Source organism: Mesoplodon mirus, assembly GCF_964341445.2.
Source record: "Mesoplodon mirus genome assembly, chromosome: 12".
Classification (NCBI taxonomy): domain Eukaryota; kingdom Metazoa; phylum Chordata; class Mammalia; order Artiodactyla; family Ziphiidae; genus Mesoplodon; species Mesoplodon mirus.
The window spans coordinates 102,857,830-102,878,789 of record NC_138988.1 but is presented as its reverse complement, the minus strand read 5'-3'; the positions used below and the strand labels follow the sequence as shown (position 1 = coordinate 102,878,789).

Below are 20,960 nucleotides of genomic sequence, written 5' to 3'. Positions count from 1 at the left end.
AGTGCTTTAAAATGTTTTAGTTTTAACTTTTAATATGAAAAATATTGATAACTATGCCTCACATAAACAAGGATTTCGGGGCTCAGTTACATTTAAGAATGCAAAAGGATCCTGAGACCAATACACTGAGAACCACGTACTTAGACTGCGTCTTCCTGGCCTCCTTCAGGGGCTCTTCTTCAGCCAACACCTCAAATTTTGATGTTCTCTACAACAGCATCTTAAGCGCACTAATTTTCTCACCATGAACTAGGATTTCTCAATCTTGGCATGACTGACACTTGGAGCCAGAATACTGTTTCTATGGGGGACTGTCCTGAGCTTGGTGGAATCCCTGGCCTCTAACTACTAGAGGCCAGGGGCATCCTTCCACCAAAATTGTGACAACAAAAATGTCTCCAGACACTGTCAAATAAAACTGGCCCTGGCTGAGAACCACTGCCCTAAATACTCTTCCTGGAAACTTTACCAAATATTAAGATTTTAATTCCACGTATGATAAGAATTCTACTTATTTAGTGCCTGCTGTGCCAGGCACAACTCTAAGCATTTCATACGTATTCACTCACTTAAACCTCATCCCCTCCATTTTATAGATTAAGAAACTGAAGAGTAGAGAGATGAAGTGACTTGCCCAGGGTCACACAGCAAGTGCGTGGTGATGACAACTCCAGGCTTGATTGCTCCTCTGAGCTTTAGTCTCATGTGAATAACTGCCTCTGCTGGGGACCCCAGCTGACATTCACTCAAGATGCTCCAAAAATGAACTGAAAACTCTTCTCTCCACAAGACCAGGTATTTCTGTATTTCCTAAGTCAGTTAATGGTGCAACTTTCACATTTAACCTCTGTGCCTCAGTTTACCTAGTAACCTAGACATCTTTTTAGACTCTGCTTGGATTCTCTTCTTTACTCCTGAATCCAATCATTCATTGAAATCTAACAATTTTACCTTCTAATTATTGATCGAATGTATCTTTTACCTCTCTCTTCCACTATTCCTGCCCCCACTAGGGCCCTAATCTCTCCTCAGCACTGTCCTAATCAACTCGCATTTGGGGTCCTTGTATCTGGCCCTCACAGTCATCTTCTACCTTGCCGCCAGAGTGGTCTGGCTAAAAGGCAAGTCTGGCCATGTCACTTTATGGCTTAAAGCTCTTTACCGGCTGCCTGTTAGCTAAGAATAATGTCCAGGTTCCTTATCACGGCCCAGTCCTGTCTTCTGTCACGCCCAAATCACACTTAACTCTCCAGCAGAATTCTATTCTATGACATCACCGAGCACACCAGAAGATCACACTGCTTCATGCCTTTGATCCAGCGCTATCTTCTGGGAAGCGTTTTGATTCAACACCCTGCGCATGCCTGTCACGGCACTTGCCACAGTTTGTGACAATGATTCTACAACTGTGTCCCACAGAGGCTCGTAAAAAAGCCACTGATGGTAGGTGCCTTGCTGAGCCCAGCGCTCTCATCTGTCCATCTCCAGGGGCTGCTATGGCACTGGGCAAAGTAGTTTTGGGAGTGTTTGGGTGCACTGAAGTAAAAGAATACGTAGTAATAGGACCTGTCTGAATGGGAATGGGGAATGCAGAAGAAAGAGAATGAGGAAAACCTTCCAAAGGTTACACTGAGATGAATCTCAAAGGAAGCGGAGGAACTCAAGACAGAGGTGAATAGCGGGCATGCCAGACAAAGAGGAGTAAAGAGGGAGAGGGTATCCTTGGAATCCACAAAACACAGCTTAGTACAAAAGAAGGACATACTTTGTAACAGTTTATTATCTGAGGAGATAGTAGTGGGAAACCTCAGGTTTTAGGGCCATGATTTCAGGAAACAGTATAAAGTGATTACCAGATTCCTTTGGATAATACATTTATTTGTGGATCATAAATTTAACTCAAAACGATTACTCAAAGCATAATCTGAACCATTATTTTCTAAATAGGTTACCATGTAATTTCTACTTCCTGCCCACAGGGTACAGCCCTGAGTGACTTACCTGCAGCTCTTGTTTATTTTCTGTAAATTTAAACGACAAAATTTGTCTTCCAGACTGGTGAAAATGATTGGTTTCCACTTATTCACAAGCGTATTTTGTGGGCTCTTTCAACAGACTTGGTTAAATTGTTGGTCCTAAGTACTTGGTTAATTTTTTGGTTTAAAATTCCACCAGTATACCTGCTGTTTACAAACTTTAGCTTCCAAAGCCAAAGTCATTAAGTGAAACAATGCACTCCCAGAAATGTTTGTTTTTCTTTTTAACTACTGACCAGTTGGATATGACTTCATTGGTGTGACCCAGATGTTCTCAAATTTACAGGATGAGTACCTTTCCTTTGCAGGTACCTAAAAATTAGAAAGTCACTGCTTGAGAGGGTTAGTGTCTGATAACCAACACTGCACTGGGTCTACCCATCATAGGGCCTGCCAGCTCATTCACCCAGTGTGAGGGCATTTACCCAACCAGGTCTGTTCCACAGGTCGCAGGTCTGTTCCACAGGCTGGTCAATCATGGAAGGTGAAACCTGGTGTGAAGTGATGAGCTGCCCTTATCATATTCTTGCTTTCGGAATATGGCTCAAACTCAGAGGGTCAGGTAGTTAGGAGAAGACACCCAATCCACAATGATGCAGAGAGAAAATCCATAAGGTACGTACATTCATGATGAGTCAGAAGTTATAAGTAAGCAGAAAAGAACGCAGATGCTCTGAAGTAGACAAAAGACATATTAAGAGTAAGGATAAGGGACTCAAGATCAAACATGAGAATGGGGCAGGCGTGGAAAAGCTGGGCGCTACATTAAGGACATAAGAGTTTAGATTCTCATTCTCCTGCTGCTAAGATCGATCCTAAAAGCTGGATCCCCATCTGGCGAGGCCAGGATAAACGTTTCAGCTCCTGGAAGCTGGCGAGCCCTTTTTTTTCCTTTACCTTCACCTGCGTCTCCTCCTCACAAACCCCGCCCCACCGCCGATGCCACAAGTAGAACAGATCCTGGCAACCAAAACAGCTAATTAAGACACCTCTGAAATGAAAGGAATGGCTAGAGAGAGCCTTCAGCTGTGGACAAGTGCTACTGACGGGTCACTTCCACGGTCAAGTCTTCCGATTCTACGGAAAGTTCTTACAAATGCAACAAACTGGTCCTGGCTTGAGCACCTGCACCTTGGCATCCAGCTTAAAGGCAGAGACACCACTAACCGCGTTCCCGGAGCAGAACCTCCCGGAGCTCCCAGCGCAGAGCGTCCGACTTGGAGACACATCACCAGACGCGAACGTCTTCTCCCGCCCGCGAAGGGCCATCCTCCAGCCGCCCCCTGAGGGTCCGCGGGCCACGCCGGCCGGCAGGGAGCCTCCCCTCGGGGCGCCCAGGCGGCCGCGCGGGGCAGGGGCTCCCGTACCCCGGCCGCGCCCGCGCCCGCACCTCCCGGGCCGCTCACCTGTAGTTGTAGGCGGAGAAGTGCTTGCTCTCCCTCAGCATCGCCCGGTACAAATCCAGCACCTGTGCGCGGCTGGAGGCTGCCATCTTGGAACGAAAAGAACCCAGGGGGTCCTCTCCGCCGAGGTCCCGAGTTAAACGCGACTCCCGAAACTTCCGCCTCCGCGGGAAGCGCGAGCGGGACACGCGCGCGGGGCTCGGCGCAGGGAGCGGCCTGCGCCCCGGCCCAGGTGAGCTCCGGCCGCGCGTGGCGGCGCAGGCGGGCTTCGGGCAGCTAAGGGGGCGGCGCCGGCGGGAGGTGTTCTCGGCGGCCGCCCCCGCCGCGGGGTTCTGCGGGCAGCGGCGGGCGGAGCGGCCGAGGGGCGGCGAGGGCTGGGAGGCGGATGAGGGGTGTTCGTGCTTCCTCGCGGTGGAGGGCTGGGGTTCGCCGGAGACGCCGGGTTGCTCCGCGTTGCCAGGTTACCGAGCGCGGGCCCCGCGCCCGCTCTTCCGCCCGGGCTGCCCTCGGCGCCGCCTGAGCCGCGGTGCGGGCTGCGCGGGGCGCCGGTTCCGCGGACGCCAGGGTAGGGGCTTCGTGCGGGACGTTCGTCGCGCGTGGACGGGGCGAGAGCGCGCGGGGGACGCAGGGCTTCGACCTGGGGCTCCCCGGCGCTCCGGCTCCGCTCAGGGCGCCCGCTCAGGGGCCTCCGGCGCGAGGCCCCCTTCCTGGGCAAGATGGCGGCGCCCAGGCGGGCCGCGCTGAGGTGAGCTGGAGCCGGGCCCGGAGAGGGCCGAGCCTGCCACGCCCAGGACTTGGACCCCGGGCTGGTCTCCCGTCTCCCGGGGAGCGGCGGGTGAGTGGCGCGGCCGCGCGTAGGGCCCCAGCCGTGGGTCCCTCTCGTGGGGTGGTTAGCTCTCCGTGCGTCCGCAGACTTCTGTCGTCTGATAGTCTGATCTGAGGTGGCCCAGGTTGGAGGCGAGGGTGCTTGATTGGGGAAACCTGAGGGGTTTAAGGACTCTGTTGGGATCGTTTCAGACCCCAGCAAGAAGCTGAGCAAGTTTTCTCCTGACGCTCTTCCCGGCTAAGTTTTCTCCCTTCTCTGAAGACGCCAGATTTTCTGAATCACCTTGTTAGCCGGGAGGATACAGTTGGTGGTTCTGACCCTGGAGTAGGACCCGGCGCGGGGAAGCCTGAGCTGGTTCTAGTTACTTTGTTTGCAAAGCACTTGTCTTGTCTTTGGAATCTTTGTGTATGTAACCAACGTTGGGAAGAGCCAGTGTTTCCTCCTCCAAAACACTGCGAGGCGTAACTTTATACGTAAGAAACAAGTGGGCGTTCACATCCATCTCTTTTCCAACCACTGAGTTTTGGTTGTGTTTCCTTTCTTTAAGTTTGTCTCGTTTTGAAGTGATACTTGTTCTATGCCAAAGCAACCTCGTATTCTCAGGAACTTTAAGAGCAGGAGACACTTCTCTGACCTTACTGCGCTTTAGCGTACTTGTAACCTGGCGTCCTTGCATCCACATGTGCTTGTTATACCTGTTATGTTATCCGTTGTAATGCAGTGGTGTTTTTTTAAAGGCACGAAAGACAAAATACTTTTATTAAAATCCTTTTACGTTTCCTGTTCGATTTTTGTTAACGTCTCATACATCTGTGAGTCTCAGATAAGGCTTTTTACAGAGTAGCCAAACTTCTGTTCCTCCTGCAGGGTGATCAGGTCATTGGGCAAATCTTGCTTCAGTTTTATTGAAAGGGTTTTTAATATTTTGAGTTTATCCTTTGGCATTACTCAAAGGACTCAAGACCAAGGGACTTGTACATTATTATAGAAAAAGATGCAGAACCGTTTTCTCTTAATATGATACACGATTGAATGCTGATGATGTAAATTAGGTGTGTGGAACCTAGGAAAACTACAGCGTTAATGCAAGTTACAAACAGAGAAAGCTGTCAAAGTTAGAAGAAAAAACATGAGTATTATTTTGGTTTGTTTAAAAACAGTGGGGATTGCATTATTTTATTATATTTTGCTTTCATCTAGAAAATGAAGTTGGAATAATTATGATATACAGTTGTTTGTCTAATTATCAAGCAATTTAATCATTAATGTATACAATTAACATATCTAAATGATTTTAACTTTGTTGTAATCAAATAAAACTTTCCAAATAAATATCGAAAGTTTAGTTTGTTTGGGTAGTGTAGGCATCTTTTAGTACAAAGAATAGCTGAGGTTAGAGAAATGGTAGCTTCCCAGTTGATTCTAAGCTAAGTCCTCACACAAAAAAATACTTTTATTATTTTACTTGAAATAATTTGCCAGTATGTTGGATATCATTGCCTTAAAAAACTAATAAAAAATCACATTCCAAAGCTAAATCTCCATTTTTGTATTTCTTCATTGCAGCAATGACTATTTTCAAGAAAAGCTCTATTTGAAGTTGAAAGTGGGATTGGGCCAGAAGCTGAGGATAGACCTTACTCATATGTCCTTTAATATGCATTCTGTTCTGGGCAGAGTATTTTCTTAGATAATGACTATAAACTAGGCATAACCCACTTACTACCATTTAGGCCTCAAAATGCAAAAATTTCTTTAATATCCACCTATCCATAGTTATGAAATTCCTGTAGTTCACTATGTAAAATCATGCATTACCTTATATTAAAATTAGGATTGCTGTTGAGCACTGAATGATTTTTGAAGAGAAATTTCTCCAACCATAACAAGCAGTATAACAGCAATTTATTGTCTTGCAGCTTAAATATTAAAATGATGTGTAAAGAAAATCTTGTATAGGTGGGCAACTTGTGATGTTACGATTTAGAAGTTATTCAACTCCAAATGTGGATCTAAGTCTTTATTATACATAATCGTCATTTGGTTTTATCAGTCCTTCATACTAATAGAATAGGAAGCTGGAAGAGACTTTGTACATCAGCTCCCTCATTTTTAGAGATGAACAGGGAACTGAAGGCCCTTTCCTCATTCATTCCTTCAGCACTCACTGAAAGCTTCCGAAGAGCCATACATCATACAACATGGTGGCGTTACAGTGTGAACTAGATAAGCAGAGTAACAATTTATTTTTGACAGGTGCTATGATAGGGGTAATATTACGAAGTGTTAGGGGAGTACAGAGGAGGGACATTCAACTAGGACTTTGATCTTAAGGGAAAGCATTCCATCAGAGAAGGTATTTCCACAGTGAGTAGTAAGAGCCAGAGGGCGAACATGGAGAATGTGTTGAGTTACAGGTTGTAGTGTACATTCAAAGCAAGGAGGCACGAGGGCGCAGGATCCATTCAGGGAACACTATGTGGTGGGGAGAGGGACCATCGATGTGCAGATGTGATTAGCCCTGTACCTGCTTTATCTTTATTATTTTTAAAATTTTTATTTATTATTAAAAATATTTATTTTCTGTGCCGGGTCTTAGTTGTGACCTGTGGGATCCTTAGTTGTGGCATGCGAACTCTTAGTTGCAGCATGCATGCGGGATCTAGTTCTCCGACCAGGGATCGAACCCAGGCCCCCTGCATTGGGATCGCAGAATCTTACCCACTGGACCACCAGGGAAGTCCCTACCTGGTTTATTTTAATGATGTTTTCTCTGTTCTGGGGATAAGTCATTTTTTTCTTTGATGCATTGGCTAGTTCATACAAGTGAAGTAGAACTTATCATCTGAGCTATTGAAATACAGATTAGGTTTTCAGGTGTTGGTAGACTTTTATTTCAAACCCTATTTTTGGAATCCTCTATTTTAGCAGTGCTGAAACCCTATTTCTTTACCTCTGCATTCAACAAGTAGTTGACCAGCTGGTAGTTCAAGTCCCAGTTCTTGTGGTTACGTGAGGGCTATACATCAAATACTGATCCTGCTTTCCAAGAGTTAGTAGTTTATTATGTTGAGATATGTTCCCTGTATATGCACTTTGGTGGGTATTGTGAATGGATGTTGAATTTTATCAAATGCTTTTTCTGCATCTATTGAGATGATCATGTGGTTTTTGTCTTCTGTTGACATGGTGTAACACATTGATTTGTGTATGTTGAACCATCCTTGTGACCTTGGGATGAATCCAACTTGGTTGTGGTGTATGATCCATTTTGTGTATTGTTGTATTTGGTTTACTAGTATTTTGTTGAGGAGTTTTACATCTATATTCATCAAAGATATTAGCCTGTAATTTTCTTTTTTGGTAGTGTCTTTGTCTGGTTTTGGTTTCGGGGTGATGGTGGCTTCATAGAATGACTTTGGGAGTGTTCCCTCCTCTTCAGTGTTTTGGAAGAGTTTGAGAAGGATGGGTTTAAGTTCTTTGTATGTGTGGTAGAATTCTCCAGTGAAGCCATCTGGTCCTTTTCTTTGCGGGGAGTTTTTTTTAAATTACGGGTTCTATTTCAATTCTAGTGATCCATCCATTCAAATTGTCTATTTCTTCTTGATTCAGTTTTGGTGGGCTGTATGTTTCTAGAAACCTGTCCATTTCTTCTAGGTTGTAAGATCTCAGTGGACAGATGATGGGACAGCTCTTACCCCCGTTAAGGAAAGGGACCTGAGAGGTTAGGTTATTTAGCCAGTTGTACAGGTAGGAATCCGAGGGGGTGGGCCTGGGCCTGGGGTGTGTTCTGTCCAGCTGTGGTACTGGCTGTGATGCTGCACTGCTTCACAGAAGGTCTTCAGAGCCAGCTTCAGGAGTTTGAAGTTTATTAAGTTTTCTTGGGTAACATGGGTAAATTTTAGTCATATTTGAATTTTAATTTAGTTAGATTCTCACTTACTTCCAAAGCCAACTTCTTTATATAGGAAGTATTACAAATATTCAGAGAATCTCAAATGTTGATTTTTATACTAGCTTTCTAGTCTTTTAAGATAAATTTACATGTTTTTCTATTAACATCTCTTGGAAAAGACTTAGTGCCTTTTTTAGGTTGTCTACTCATGTGTGTGTGAGAGATTCACATTTTTGTAGAAGCTCTTTTCAAATATACTTAAAATCTTTTCCTTGAGAATTTTAGAAAGTAACCAGATATTGGAGCTCCGTTCTCTGGAGACTAAGTATTGCCTTACTTGTGGGAAACAGCAGTAAAATTGACAATTGAATTTGTATAAAGTGTATCAAATGTCACTTATAGGAATTTTTTTTTAAACAAATTATTTCTTTGCCTTCTGTCTGCCTGTCTGTAAGTTCAAGCTCATCTCTCTCAAAAGCTACCTTCCCCTCCTACCTGTGTCTAGGAGAGAGACTAGGCTAAGAGGTCAGATCTGTTTTCAACTGAACTTGTGTCCCTTTAGTTGTTCCCAGGTCACAATAGCTGCTAGATGGATAACTGGTTTCATTAGCCCACTGGTCCTCCACCCTGGCCTCACAGCACACACCCGAGAACCTTTCACAAATACCAGTGTTCTCGTTCCACTCACATCAAGGCAGTCGTAAGCTCTGGGTTGGGGGCCCAGCAGTAATGTCTTTAAAAAGTGTCAGGGGTTTCAGGGCGCCATCAGGATGGAGGACCACTGCCATCGGCCCAAGTCAGACAGCTGACTGGAATACAGAAGGTCCAGCCATGTTTCTGCCCCTGTGCACGTGACCCACTGCCGGTTCTTTCCAGCACTGCCCTCATTTAGCAGGATGATGTGAGTACCTTCAGGAAGAACACCTCCCATCCCCACATCCCGGTGTCCAGGAACAGCTCAGATGAACGTGGGCCAGGTGTGTGCAAAGTTCTCCTTGTCGGCCGCTTTTACAGGAGGGAGAACCTCGTCTTAAGGGAAAATAAATCCTGTACTTGAACGTTTCCTCCCTTAAGCAGTTTTTAGCATTGATTCTGTCCCTGATCTTGAAATACGAGACAGCTGACCCTCCACCGAGACTTTTCCCTGCCCCATCCAGCCTCTCTTCTTGTGACATATGTGCCTTATTCTTTCAAACTCTAACAGTAAATCTATAAATCAAAATCTAATTTTGCATATACAAAGGCCTGAATATATATCTTATCAGAACTGGCCTTAGCAAAACATTCCGTGGAAGATGTGAAGATAATTTCAGGAGTCCTTTGAAAAGAGCCAGTATTTCTTCTTATTTTTTGCAAAATAGTATGTTTATCAAATAACATTTTGAATGATGATTTTGAATGAAAAATAACATTTTGTAATTCATTAAGGATGAGATTTTCATATGAAGAAGTACTTGTAATAAAAGTGATTTTGGGGACTCCCCTGGTGGTCCGGTGGTTAAGAATCCACCTTCCAATGCAGGGGACACGGGTTAGATCCCTGGTCGGGGAACTAAGATCCCACATGCCATGGGGCAACTAAGCCCTTGTGCTGTAGAATCCGTGTGCTTCAATTACAGAGTCCATGTGCCACAACAAAAGATCCCACATGCTGCAACTAAGACCTGACACAGCCACATACATAAAAAAATTTCTTTTTTAAAAAAAAGTGATTTTGTGGAGGAAATTGAAATAATTTTTAAAATGATTATCTAAAGGTGCTTATAGCTTCCCTCAGGGTTATGTGCTAGTTGAAGTTCAGACGACACGAGTCATCTTTTGGAGCATAAAGCAAAAAAATATATATATATATACATGGGTAGGATGCTAGATATTTCATGAAATTCAAGGCCGAGTTGAACAACCCTGACAGTTTGAGAACCTGTGGCCTTAGCAGCGGTGGGAATTTGCGAGCTGTCAGTCCAGAGCGGTGGCTCTTGATCCGGGGTGCATGTCAGGCTCACTGCTGATGTCAGGACTCCTCCCACAGCTGTCAAGTAAAAACCTCTGAGTAGCTTCCCAGGTCATTCTGATGTTCGGCCATGACTGAGGACCTCTGGCCCCATTGCTGCCACCATGATGAGTGACTTGTGAAGGCACACATGCCCATGAGGCTTTTGGGAACCTTGCAAAGCTGGCCTCCTGCAATTGTGGAGAGCAAAGACTTGTTGCTAACTCTTCTTTGTTCCCCAGCACCTCTGCTAAGTGCCTGGTGAATATTTGCAGATCAGTTTCATTTCTTGTAAGGTGTTCCAGAATTCAAGCTGCCCTCTAGATCAAACTGATTTTATTCCCTTAGATGAGCACAGGCCTATGTGCACAAATATTAAAACAAAGGCACATGAAAGACCAAACAGGCTGTTCTCAGGAGGTTTAAAGCAGGGCAGGCAGGCCCATTGTTATGGGAGTGATGGGCTGGTGGAGGGGAAAGGATTCCTGAGCAGGAGCAGCAGACAGGAGATGTCCCTTTGTCCAGGCTCCCTGTGGGACTGGGAGCACCCGGAAGGCTCTCTCTGCCCATCTATTCCTGCCTATACATCAGGTAACACAGGGCCAAATACGTGTCATAGTTATACCTTCAAGTAAAATTCCCTGTGCTTCTCAGATGCAGGCTCACTATACTCCTGAATCACCCTCGGAATACCGCGGGGGAAGGAGAAAGCCGGCAGACTGTACTTTGCAATTACACTTTTGAGGAAAAGAAAAATGGGTACCAGTTCCAAACGGGTGGCTGTAGGTACTTTTTATTTTTAGTTACAACAAACATTTTTTTATTTACCAGAAAGATCCCAGCTCAGAAGCAAAGAAGATGCAGTAAAACTTGCTAAAGTTAAGGACCACCAACTCCCAGATGCCTTAAACATTTGTTCTTATAGTCAGATGATTTCCCAAATAACCTCTCTAGGGTGTAAAGGGTGCTAGCAACACCAAAGCTAAAATTTGTTTTTCTGTAATGGCGTATTATCAGACATCCCATGTTTAGAAGCGAATGTGTTTAAGATTTGAAAGATATTATGGACTTTTAAAAATTAAATATTTATGTATCGTAATTTACTCGTAGTATGGAAGAAAGGCATTTTTCCCTTGCTCAGCGTTATTTAAATATTTTTTTCAGTAAAATCCCAACATCACATTGTCAGTTTTCACCCTTCACTTTAAGGACTGTCCTTGTGCCCAGCCCACTGTGGATCGCTCCACATAGTAAATGAGGGAAGTTGAGCAGAGTGGGTACTTTTGAGTTGGTATCTTATATCTCTCTCCATTTGGACTAGAGGCCTACTCTTCACAAATATTTTCTCTAAAGTTACACTTTATCTGTAATTAAATTCTAATTTCAAATAAGCAACCCTCGATTACTGACCTTTTTCAACTATTGCAGTATGATCCTGAAATGGGTGAAGTAATGAACATAGCCCTGGAAGGTCAGAGGTCAGCCAGGCTCTGCCCCAGGTGTGTGACCTGTGACCAGATTGCTTTTTCCTACTTAACTCCTCTCTTCAGTCCAAATCGGAACTGAAATAGGCTGTGCTCTCCTTCTAGGGACATTGCCAAGATTAAGAACATATTCTCATTACTTGTGCCGTAAGCTGAATGGCTGTGGTCCTCCCCACCCCATTCCCCACCAGCTCCGATAAATATGTTGAGATCCTAACCCCCAGTGGGATGCGTTGGGTTAGCCTTTGGGAGGTGGTCAGGTCATAACGGTGGAGCCGCCAGGATGGGATTAATGTCCTTATAAAAGGGACCGCAGAGGGCCTGCCTGTGGCGCAGTGGTTGAGAGTCCGCCTGCCGATGCAGGGGACAGGGGTTCGCGGCTGGGCCCGTGAGCCAGTGCCGCTGAGCCTGAGCGTCTGGAGCCTGTGCTCTGCAACGGGAGAGGCCACAACAGTGAGAGGCCCGCGTACCGCAAAAAAAAAAAAGGGACCGCAGAGAGCTCCGTCACCCCTCACTATGTGAGGACACAGTCTTGAGATCCAGGAAGTGTGCTCTTACCTGGCACCAAATCTGCCGGCGCCTTGATCTTGGACTTCCCAGCCTCCAGAACTGCGAAATAAATATTTGTGGCTTATAAGCCACCAGGTCTGTGGTATTTTTGTTAGAGCAGCTAACCCTAACCCTAACCCTAAGACACTCTGCTTTGGTTTTCTGGAAGAAGAGAGTGTTGCAGGGAGGGTGTGGGTGGTGTCCTGAGTGAACTAGGTCTGCCAGGTTTGTGGGTTTCAGTGGGGTTTTTTTTTGTTTGTTTCCTTTTTTGTGTTACATTCACATGGTATTCTAACATCCGAAGCTTATGCTTTCTGCAGAATGTAGGAAAATGAAGGGCTTTTATAAGATTTTACCCAAAATGTTAATGGCATACTTAGTTACTGAAATATGCTATGGCATGTGTGGACTTAAAGTACCTTCCTTAACACTATCTTTCATAACTGTCCCACCTCACCAGGGTTTTCTGTTTATTAGCATTGGCCTTTTCTTCATTAAGACTGAAAAATCAAAACCTGACATGATAAGCATGATTTCCACATTTGACTCTTAATTAATTTGGTGCGAGAGGGCAGCCTGTTTTTTCCAGTCCCAGCATTTCAGCTCTTTCCAGCAGTAGAGGTTCTGTTTTTCTGTCCCTGAAGTAAAGAGGGTGGGAAGGGGCTTCCTCGGTGGCTTGGCTCCCGCTGGACCAGAGGAGGAGGGATGCTGTCCTCAGCTGCCTTGGGTGCACCAGACGGCTGTGTGCAGAGGCCCCGGGCGTGCGTCCTGCAGACCTCGTGCAGCCCCTGGACGGGAGCCTGGGCTGTGGGGGGCATGGCCACTCTGGTTGCAAAGGTGACGGGAAGAGGAGAAGCCGGGAGGACGACGAGGTGTGTGAATGGCACAAGTGAGTTGCGGGGCAGAGGCTTCAAAGGCCTGAGTGGGTGTGTTCAGTCTCCCCTGTGCGCTGTGTGTGGGGCCGTGACGGGGCGGTGGTGCCCGCTGCGCGGCCCCTAGCTGCATTTCCAGGGAGAGGTCCTCCACCCAGTGAGCGGCCTGCCCAGCGGCTGGGTCTTGCTGTCCGAAGTCGGTGTGAGTGGTTTGCCCCGGCAGGAATACTGACAGCCACCCTCAGATGGAAACTGCTCGGCCTGTGATGAGAACATCTCCGTGGCCATGTTAGCACGGCCAGTTAAAATCCACAGTCACTCAGAAACCTCGCCTAAGCCCCTGTTTCCTCTGCTAAGAAGTTACAAAATTAATTGCTCTTTCTCTGCCTGCCTACTCAGAAGTCAGTCCTTCAAGAAATGAAATGACAGAAAGGCAGGTGATTTAGAGGGAGAAGGGGACTGGCTGAGGATAATATATGGACTGTTGCCTGACTTCCCCATGGGAATAGATTTGGGTGTCAGTTAAATGCTTTGCTTGGTGTTTCAAGTTTAATGAGACGGCTGCAAAATGCATGAAAATCAGTTTCTGGAACATGCTAAGCCCTCCCCACCTGAGCACATGGGTGCTTCCATCCCTCTGTTTGGAAACGTTGTCTCTTTGAATGGCTTATCTTTCTAATGTTGACTTAAACGTTACTTTCTCAGACAGCCCTTCCCTGGCTGCTCATCTTTAAAAATCAGGGCTCCATTCGTATATTAGAGGTTTCTCTTTATCTCCTGCTTAAAATCTTAGTTTTACTCACTGCCATGCTCGACAACTAGCCCTGTGCCTGTCACATAGTAGGAGCTCAGCAAACATTTGTTGAATGAACAAACAGAAATGCTGTGATGGCTTCAGGAAAAGACACTTAGTACCCTAGAGCAGCTCTGTCCAGTAGACTTTCGGGGATGACTGAAGTGTTTCTACCTGTTTTGTCCAGTGTGGCAGCCACCACCCACATATGGCTCTTGAGCACTGGAAATGTGGCTAGTGCAACTGAGGAACTGAATTTTTAACTTTATTTAATTAATTTAAATTTAAATAGCCACATGTGATTAGCCGCTACAATATTAGGCACCACAGATCCAGAGGATGTGATTTTATTAGCTTCTGGCATTGAAAAATATTACCACTGAATACTAACCCATTAAACATAGGTAATTTCTGCAGCTGAAAAGTCCTTCTAAAAGCAGTGACCTGCACTCAGCTCATTTTATGATGCATAATAGGTGTGTTTTATGGTCTACTTGAGAAGCAGAAGCTCTTATGTCCTCAGTGACCTTCTGTGATTTCGGATTATCATTGCATTTTCCTTCCATTCTTTATTTTTATTTTTATTTTTTTACGGTACGCAGGCCTCTCACTGTTGTGGCCTCTCCCGTTGCGGAGCACAGTCTCCGGACGCGCAGGCTCAGCGGCCATGGCTCACGGGCCCAGCCGCTCCGCGACATGTGGGATCCTCCCGGACCGGGGCATGAACCCGTGTCCCCTGCATCGGCAGGCGGACTCTCAACCACTGCGCCACCAGGGAAGCCCAGGAATCGCCTCTTTTAAAATGACCTTGACCTAACTAATGCATAATTGCCTTATGCTGGGAAGTGGTAGACACTTCTTGTCAAGGACCCAAAATCACCCAATTTAGTCCCTGCTCCCAGCCATCACTAACCTTACATGCTCACCCTGAGAAAGATCATTTCTCTCATTTAAAAAAACAGTAACTCTAGAAAATGACTTTTAAGTGACAGGTAAGATGGACCTTCTTGCATATGTGTTATGTGCTTGGGATTCCAAACTTTTTACCAGTGTCCATTGAGAAAGGCAAAAAGAATCAGAAACAGTTACTTAGCATTTTTAGTCCCTCCTACCTTAGTATAATATCACTGTGACCACTGGGCACATCTAAACTTACAGATTCAGGATGGCTTTTTAGCCCTTTAATGAGCAATTGGAATCCGGGGAATCTGAAGGGAAGGAAGTGTTACCCTCACCAGATGACTTGCTCTTTATTTATTGCTGTGGGTGCATCACTGTTCTCAGAAGCCCGAGGAACGAAGCAGAGGGGCAGCTGCGAGGGGAAGAGTGACCACTGGTGTGGGTGCTTAGAAGGAAGCAGGTGGGCGTGTCGGGGCCACCCTGAGAGAGACGTGCAGCTCTGTAGTCATGTCCGGGATGCACGTCAGGGGCAGTGTCCTGAGGTCAAGGCCTTCACGGTGGGTGCTGGGGGGCCACAACCCATCTCAGCTGGTGCACGTGGAACATTCCTGAGGGAGGAGACCGCCGGGCGCTGGGGCTCAGGGTGGGAGGAAACAGCTGTAGTTCTAGTCCCTGGCAGCAGTTCTGTTCAGCCCAAGTGTGGGGTGTGGTCCCTGGGAATTGGGGTCTGCGGGGGCACTTGGATAGGCCAAGCAGAATTCGGGCCTTCGGAAGCTTAATAAATGTGTGCTTTAGAAGGTAAATCCGGCATGGTACATAAGGTGAATCAGAGGAGGTAATTATTTGAAGTGGAAGGTGTTAAAGGCTGTTTAATTATCCTGGAGGAAGGTACTGAGGGTCCCTAAATTATGTCACCTGTGGTGCGAGTGGAAAGGAGGGCTGAAGCGGCAGCGATGTTGTAAAGACAGAATTCTCAGGCCCTGCCAACTGGCTGGATGGCGGGAACAAAGGGAAGGGGAAGTCAAGGGTGATCCAAGTCACTAGGTTGTAAAGCTCGTCGTATAAAATCAAAAGGTACAGAAGCATGTAATGAATAGTAGCCTCTCAGCTGTCTCTGTCTCTCAGCTCCTACCGTGTCTGCCCTTATATACGTGTGTATATGTGTAAACTACATTTATATTCCTGTTGAAAAATGGTAGCTACCATGCACAGCCAATCAACACCTCTTTTTTACCATTTAACAATATATCTTGGAGACATCCTATGTCAATACATCTAGTGCTGCCTTATTCTTAATTTACTTAGCGAGTCCCCGATTAATGGAAATGTATTTCCTGTCTTTGGCTCTTACAAATTGTTTAGTGAATATCCTTGTTCATGCATCATTTTGCACACATACAAGAAGTATATCTATAAATTTAATTTATGACAGGTGGGATTGCTGAATTAAATATGTGTATTTTAAATGTTGATAGATATTGTCAAACTGCCTTCCATAGAAGTTTTACCAGCAATGCCTGTTTCTTAGACCCTCATAATACTGTGATATCAAAGAACATGATCTTCCCCAATCTGTAGATATTTTTAAATCTAATTGTCGTTTTTATTTGCATTTCTTTGAGTTTGAGCATCTTTCCGTACCTCCCAGAGGTGTTTCTAATTCCTTTTGGGGGAACCTTCTGTCACTCGCTGATCCCCATTTCTCTATTCAGAAGTTGGACTTTCATGGAATGCCCATAGTGGTTTCTGAAATCATGATTCTGGAGTTTTGGTGGATATATTGGGATCATATTAAGGCAATAGTCATCTATTCCCATCTTATTAAGAGTTTGTCTTAATGAAGAGTGAATGTTATGTTTTGTCAAGTGCCTTCAGAGCATCTGGGGGCTGATCATTTGCTTTTTCTCCTTTGATCATGGGGTCAATTAGAGGACTGGATCTCCTGCCTTGATTTATCCTTGTGCTGTGCATGGTGGCCACCCCCCACCCCCACCCCCGCCCCCTCTGTGGCCTTAGTATAGTGTTCCCTTCGTGGTTTCTGTTTGCCTACATTATATTTGGGATTCTTGCAGATAGCTATAAGTTTGTATCTTGTTCATCACTGAAACAGCTTCTCAAAGATGGAGAACTTTATAGTGGTTAAGTTACCCATCCCCTCATTTACGGTCTTTAATTCACTTCAGTTTAGCTGTGGCGTTTCACACCCCAACCAGTGTTTTCAGTCACCTTGAAATGCGGTTCTTTCTTAGCTTCGGTGATGCTCAGAGCTGAGCTCTCTGCTCGTGGATCGAGTCTTTCTGCAGAGGGCCTCCGTCTGTCTCCCCGGGCCTCCCTCCTTGACCTGCTTCATCCCTGTGTGACATCATCACCGAGGTGGACATCACTGAATGTGTCCATCTGCATATCCCACCGGCCCCTCAAACAGTGTGTCTAAAATAATCGCATTCTTCTCTCCACCCCGAGTCAGCTTCTCTACTTGTTGTGATTGCTTCTGTCTCTTATTACACCTATAAAGTTTTCTTAGTGATCCTGGCAGCATCATGTATTGCGTACCTGCTGTGTGCCAGGCCCTGAGAAGCCAGGTAGCCAGGAGGGAGGATGGGGACAAGGAGGGCAGGCAGCAAATGCGGACGCCTTTTCAAGCCAGGACGATGTATGCCAGTGCGGTTGAGATTGAATGTGTGCCAGGAGGGGAGGGCGGAGAGTTGGAAGGATTATTACTTGGTCATTATATCTCTGCAGTAAGAAAAGTTATTTAAAAGCAAAAGTGAGACGTGTGATTTTTGTAATGAAGAGACCAGATTCACTGCATAGAGACTTGGATGATTTATAAGTCTTTAAACCCCAGTAGAGGAAAAGTTATTCCTTAATAATATCTTAGACATTCACTTTTATTTAAAGAATCTTGGTAGAAGACGAATTAGAAACTTCAGGTACTGTTTTTTCTTCTACCAGAGGGTTTGGTCAAATTATATTCCTGTCATTGGCGTTTTGGAGCTTGAGGACAACAGAACTGTTACAACATGAATTTTTAGAGGCAATTTTGACCACAGCGAAGTGACTGTGAAGGCTGAAGGTCAAGAGTATGATTGATTGGGTGATTAGAATTCCTTTTAAAACAGATTAGATGTGGCAGGTTTGCCACTGGCGAAAAGTACTGCAAGGAAATGAATCTCATCAGCAGGTAAAATTTCTTGGATCATCAAAAAAGGGTTTAATGTTTAAAATATAAATACACACACATACACACGACCTGCATAGGAATCCCTGTTTGTGCTGTTTTTACCATGTAGTGTCTAGCCTGGTTTTTCTGTTAAATAATATACAGGTACTAGATTGGGTATGTTTTTAATTTTTAATTTAGTGGCTGGTACCCTGAATGTTAAATATATTGATCAGTTCAGTTTATCCACTTTCTGTATTTGTCTTTATATTTGGGGTCTTCTAGGTGATTGGATTTGTGATCAGGCATTTGTGTTTGGGATCCCTGGCTTCGAAGCAGGCCGAGGGGACAGGAGGGAAGCAAGGACCAGTGTTTGGGAAGGGAAGGGAGGAGTGAGGGACAAGCAAGGACATTCTTTAATGGAGAAGGGTATGTGTGAGAGGGGTGGCGGTGGTTGGTATGTGTTGTCTTGGAGAGAAGGGTGGGGTGGTGGTCTGTGGAGAACTAAGATTTCTCCGGAACTTCATACACATCAGACACCAAGCTCTGCATTTTCGTGTGTATTACATCCTCACAATAACCTTGGCATAGTAGGTATGGAAATTATTTGTAGTTTCAAAGAAAAAAAGGAAAGCAGGTGAGAAGATATCCAAAAAGAACTTCTAAAAGTAAAATAGTGATGGTGATGATGATGATGATGATGATGATGATGATGATGATTATGATTGTTAGATAAGAACATTGCTTCAATGTAGCTGCCCTGGTGTTTTTATTCTAGTTTTTTGGTGGGGAGAATGTCGAGTCATAGGTAGGGTCAGAGAGGTTGAAGTTGGCTCTTCTTAAGAAGCTGGGTACATGAGGGCTAGTCGGGTCTCTACTTTTGTATATGCTTGGAAATTTTCATAATAAAAGGACTTTTAAATGACGAAGCAAAGAAGTAAAATAGTCTTGATTGTGACAAAAGGTGAAAGAATATTTATGAATAGTAGGGGAACGTTTTTCCTTTCTTCCCCGCTGTCAGACCTATATGATAGCATTAGCCTATGAACCTATCTTTGAGGCAAAATTATTAACAAAACATTTAGGAAGTAGATGATAAAATCAGTTTTTTTTTTTTTAATTGTGGTCTTCTCAGCTTTATGTGTGAAGACGCTGCAGGAACCAGGTGGTCTCTTCATCTTTATCTGATTGCAGTGGAAGTTTTGTCCCAATAATAGAGCATTTATGCTGGAAGGAAGCCCAGGGCTGGAACTGTCTCATGCAGAAGGTATACAGCTCCAGGAGGGGGATCAGAATCTAGTCAGTGAGCACCTGTTTCTGCAGAACATGGTAGTGGGGCCTGGAGAGAGCTCCAAAGGTAGGACAATAAGAGAGTAGCTGTAGCTGGTGTTTATGGAGGGCTTCCCTGCCAGGCACTCTCTAAACACTTCACATATATCCAATCCTTACAGCAACTCTAGGAGGTAGGGACTAGGCTTTCTTATTTACTTTTATTCTTTTATTATGGTAAAATATACAAAACATAAAAATTACTATCTGAACCATTTTATTTACTTATTTATTTATTTATTTATTTATTTATTTATTTATTTATTGGCTGTGTTGGGTCCTCATCTCTGTGCGAGGGCTCTCTCCAGTTGCGGCGAGCGGGGCCCACTCTTCATCGCGGTGCGCGGGCCTCTCACCGTCGCGGCCTCTCCCGTTGCGGAGCACAGGCTCCAGGCGCAGGCTCAGCAGTTGTGGCTCACGGACCCAGCCGCTCCGCGGCATGCGGGATCCTCCCAGAGCAGGGCCGGAACCCGCGTCCCCCGCATTGGCAGGCAGACTCCCAACCACTGTGCCACCAGGGAAGCCCAATCTGAACCATTTTTAAGTATACAGTTCACTGGCATTAAGTACATTCACATTGTTGGGTAAACCATCACCTGCCTCCATCTCAGAACTTTTTCATTTTCCCAAACTGAAACTCCGTACCCATTAAGCACTAATTCCCCATTCCCCCTCCCTGCAGCCCCTGGTAACCATCATTCTTTCGGTTTCTATGAGTTTGACTGCTCTAAGTACCTCATATACATGAAATCATAGAATATTTTGTCTTTATATAACTGGCTGATTTCACTTGGTATAGTTATCTTCAAGGTTCATCCATGTTGAAGCATGTGTCAGAATTTCTTTCCTTTTTAAGGCTGAATAATATTTCATTATATGTATGTACTACATTTTATCCGTTGTTCTGTTGATGGACACGTTGGCTGCTTCCACCTTTTGGCTATTGTGAATATGCTGCTGTGAACGTGGGTGTGCAAATATCTGTTCCAGTGTCTACTCACAGCTCTTTGGGGCAGAGTCCCAGAAGTGGAATCGCTGGATCTTATGGTAATTCTGTGTTTAATATTTTTAGGAACTGCCAGACTATTTTCTACAGCAGCTGCACCATTTTGCATTCCCATCAGCTGTGCACCAGGTTCCAGTTTCTGCAGATTGGAGGTAGGTCCTGTTCTTGTTTCAGTGTCACAGAGGAGGGAGAGAGGGGCGGGGAGGTTAAATGCACTCACACAGCTCATGTGCAGACCTGAATCTGAGCCCAGCAGTCCGACTCCAGAGCCTCTGATGTAAAGATAAGAGGAGGCACAGAGGCTCTGAGACGTGGTCCAGGGCACTGCATGTGGGTTCAAGTCCGGGCCACCTGCCTTCACAGCTCATGTTGGTAAGCATCTTAGATTTAGGGGTTGGTTTTTCTTTTTTCTTTTTTTTTCTGGACAAAAGTGCACTTTAAAAAAATCCACATTCTGTAGAAAGATATTATGTGTTGAATATCTCTGTATGTCTTTCCCCTGCCTTTCTACATTTACGCTTTAAAATGTTCTGTTATTTAAAATATCTTTCAAGATGTATACAATATGTTTGATTTTTTTTATTTGAGTTCTTGGGTCAAATTTTGCTGGACTTTTGTATATATCTCTGCTCTACGTACCTCTGCCAGAAGTTTGCTTTCAAATAAAACCAAACAAAACTATCTAAGCTGAACTGAAATGGGGGGAAACTTGGA

The 20,960-nt window shown here is 45.0% G+C and overlaps 2 protein-coding genes across 8 annotated transcripts in view; one reads left to right on the top strand and one right to left on the bottom strand.

The window, feature by feature from the left end:
- The window catches only part of LYRM4 (LYR motif containing 4), a 112,445-nt gene extending 108,633 nt beyond the window's left edge, over positions 1 to 3,812 (bottom strand). The window contains exon 1 of the mRNA XM_082638492.1: positions 3,443 to 3,812. Within this exon, the coding sequence (XP_082494618.1) occupies positions 3,443 to 3,528 (86 nt within the window). The 5' untranslated portion in view covers positions 3,529 to 3,812. The remainder of the gene's footprint in view (positions 1 to 3,442) is intronic.
- A 62-nt stretch (positions 3,813 to 3,874) lies between these two features.
- Positions 3,875 to 20,960, top strand: part of FARS2 (phenylalanyl-tRNA synthetase 2, mitochondrial) — a 379,330-nt gene continuing 362,244 nt past the window's right edge. For all 7 annotated transcript variants that reach the window (XM_082638489.1, XM_082638483.1, XM_082638487.1 and 4 more), the window contains exons 1-2: positions 3,875 to 4,274; positions 20,313 to 20,398. The gene's annotated coding sequence lies outside the window, so the exon portion shown is untranslated. The remainder of the gene's footprint in view (positions 4,275 to 20,312; positions 20,399 to 20,960) is intronic.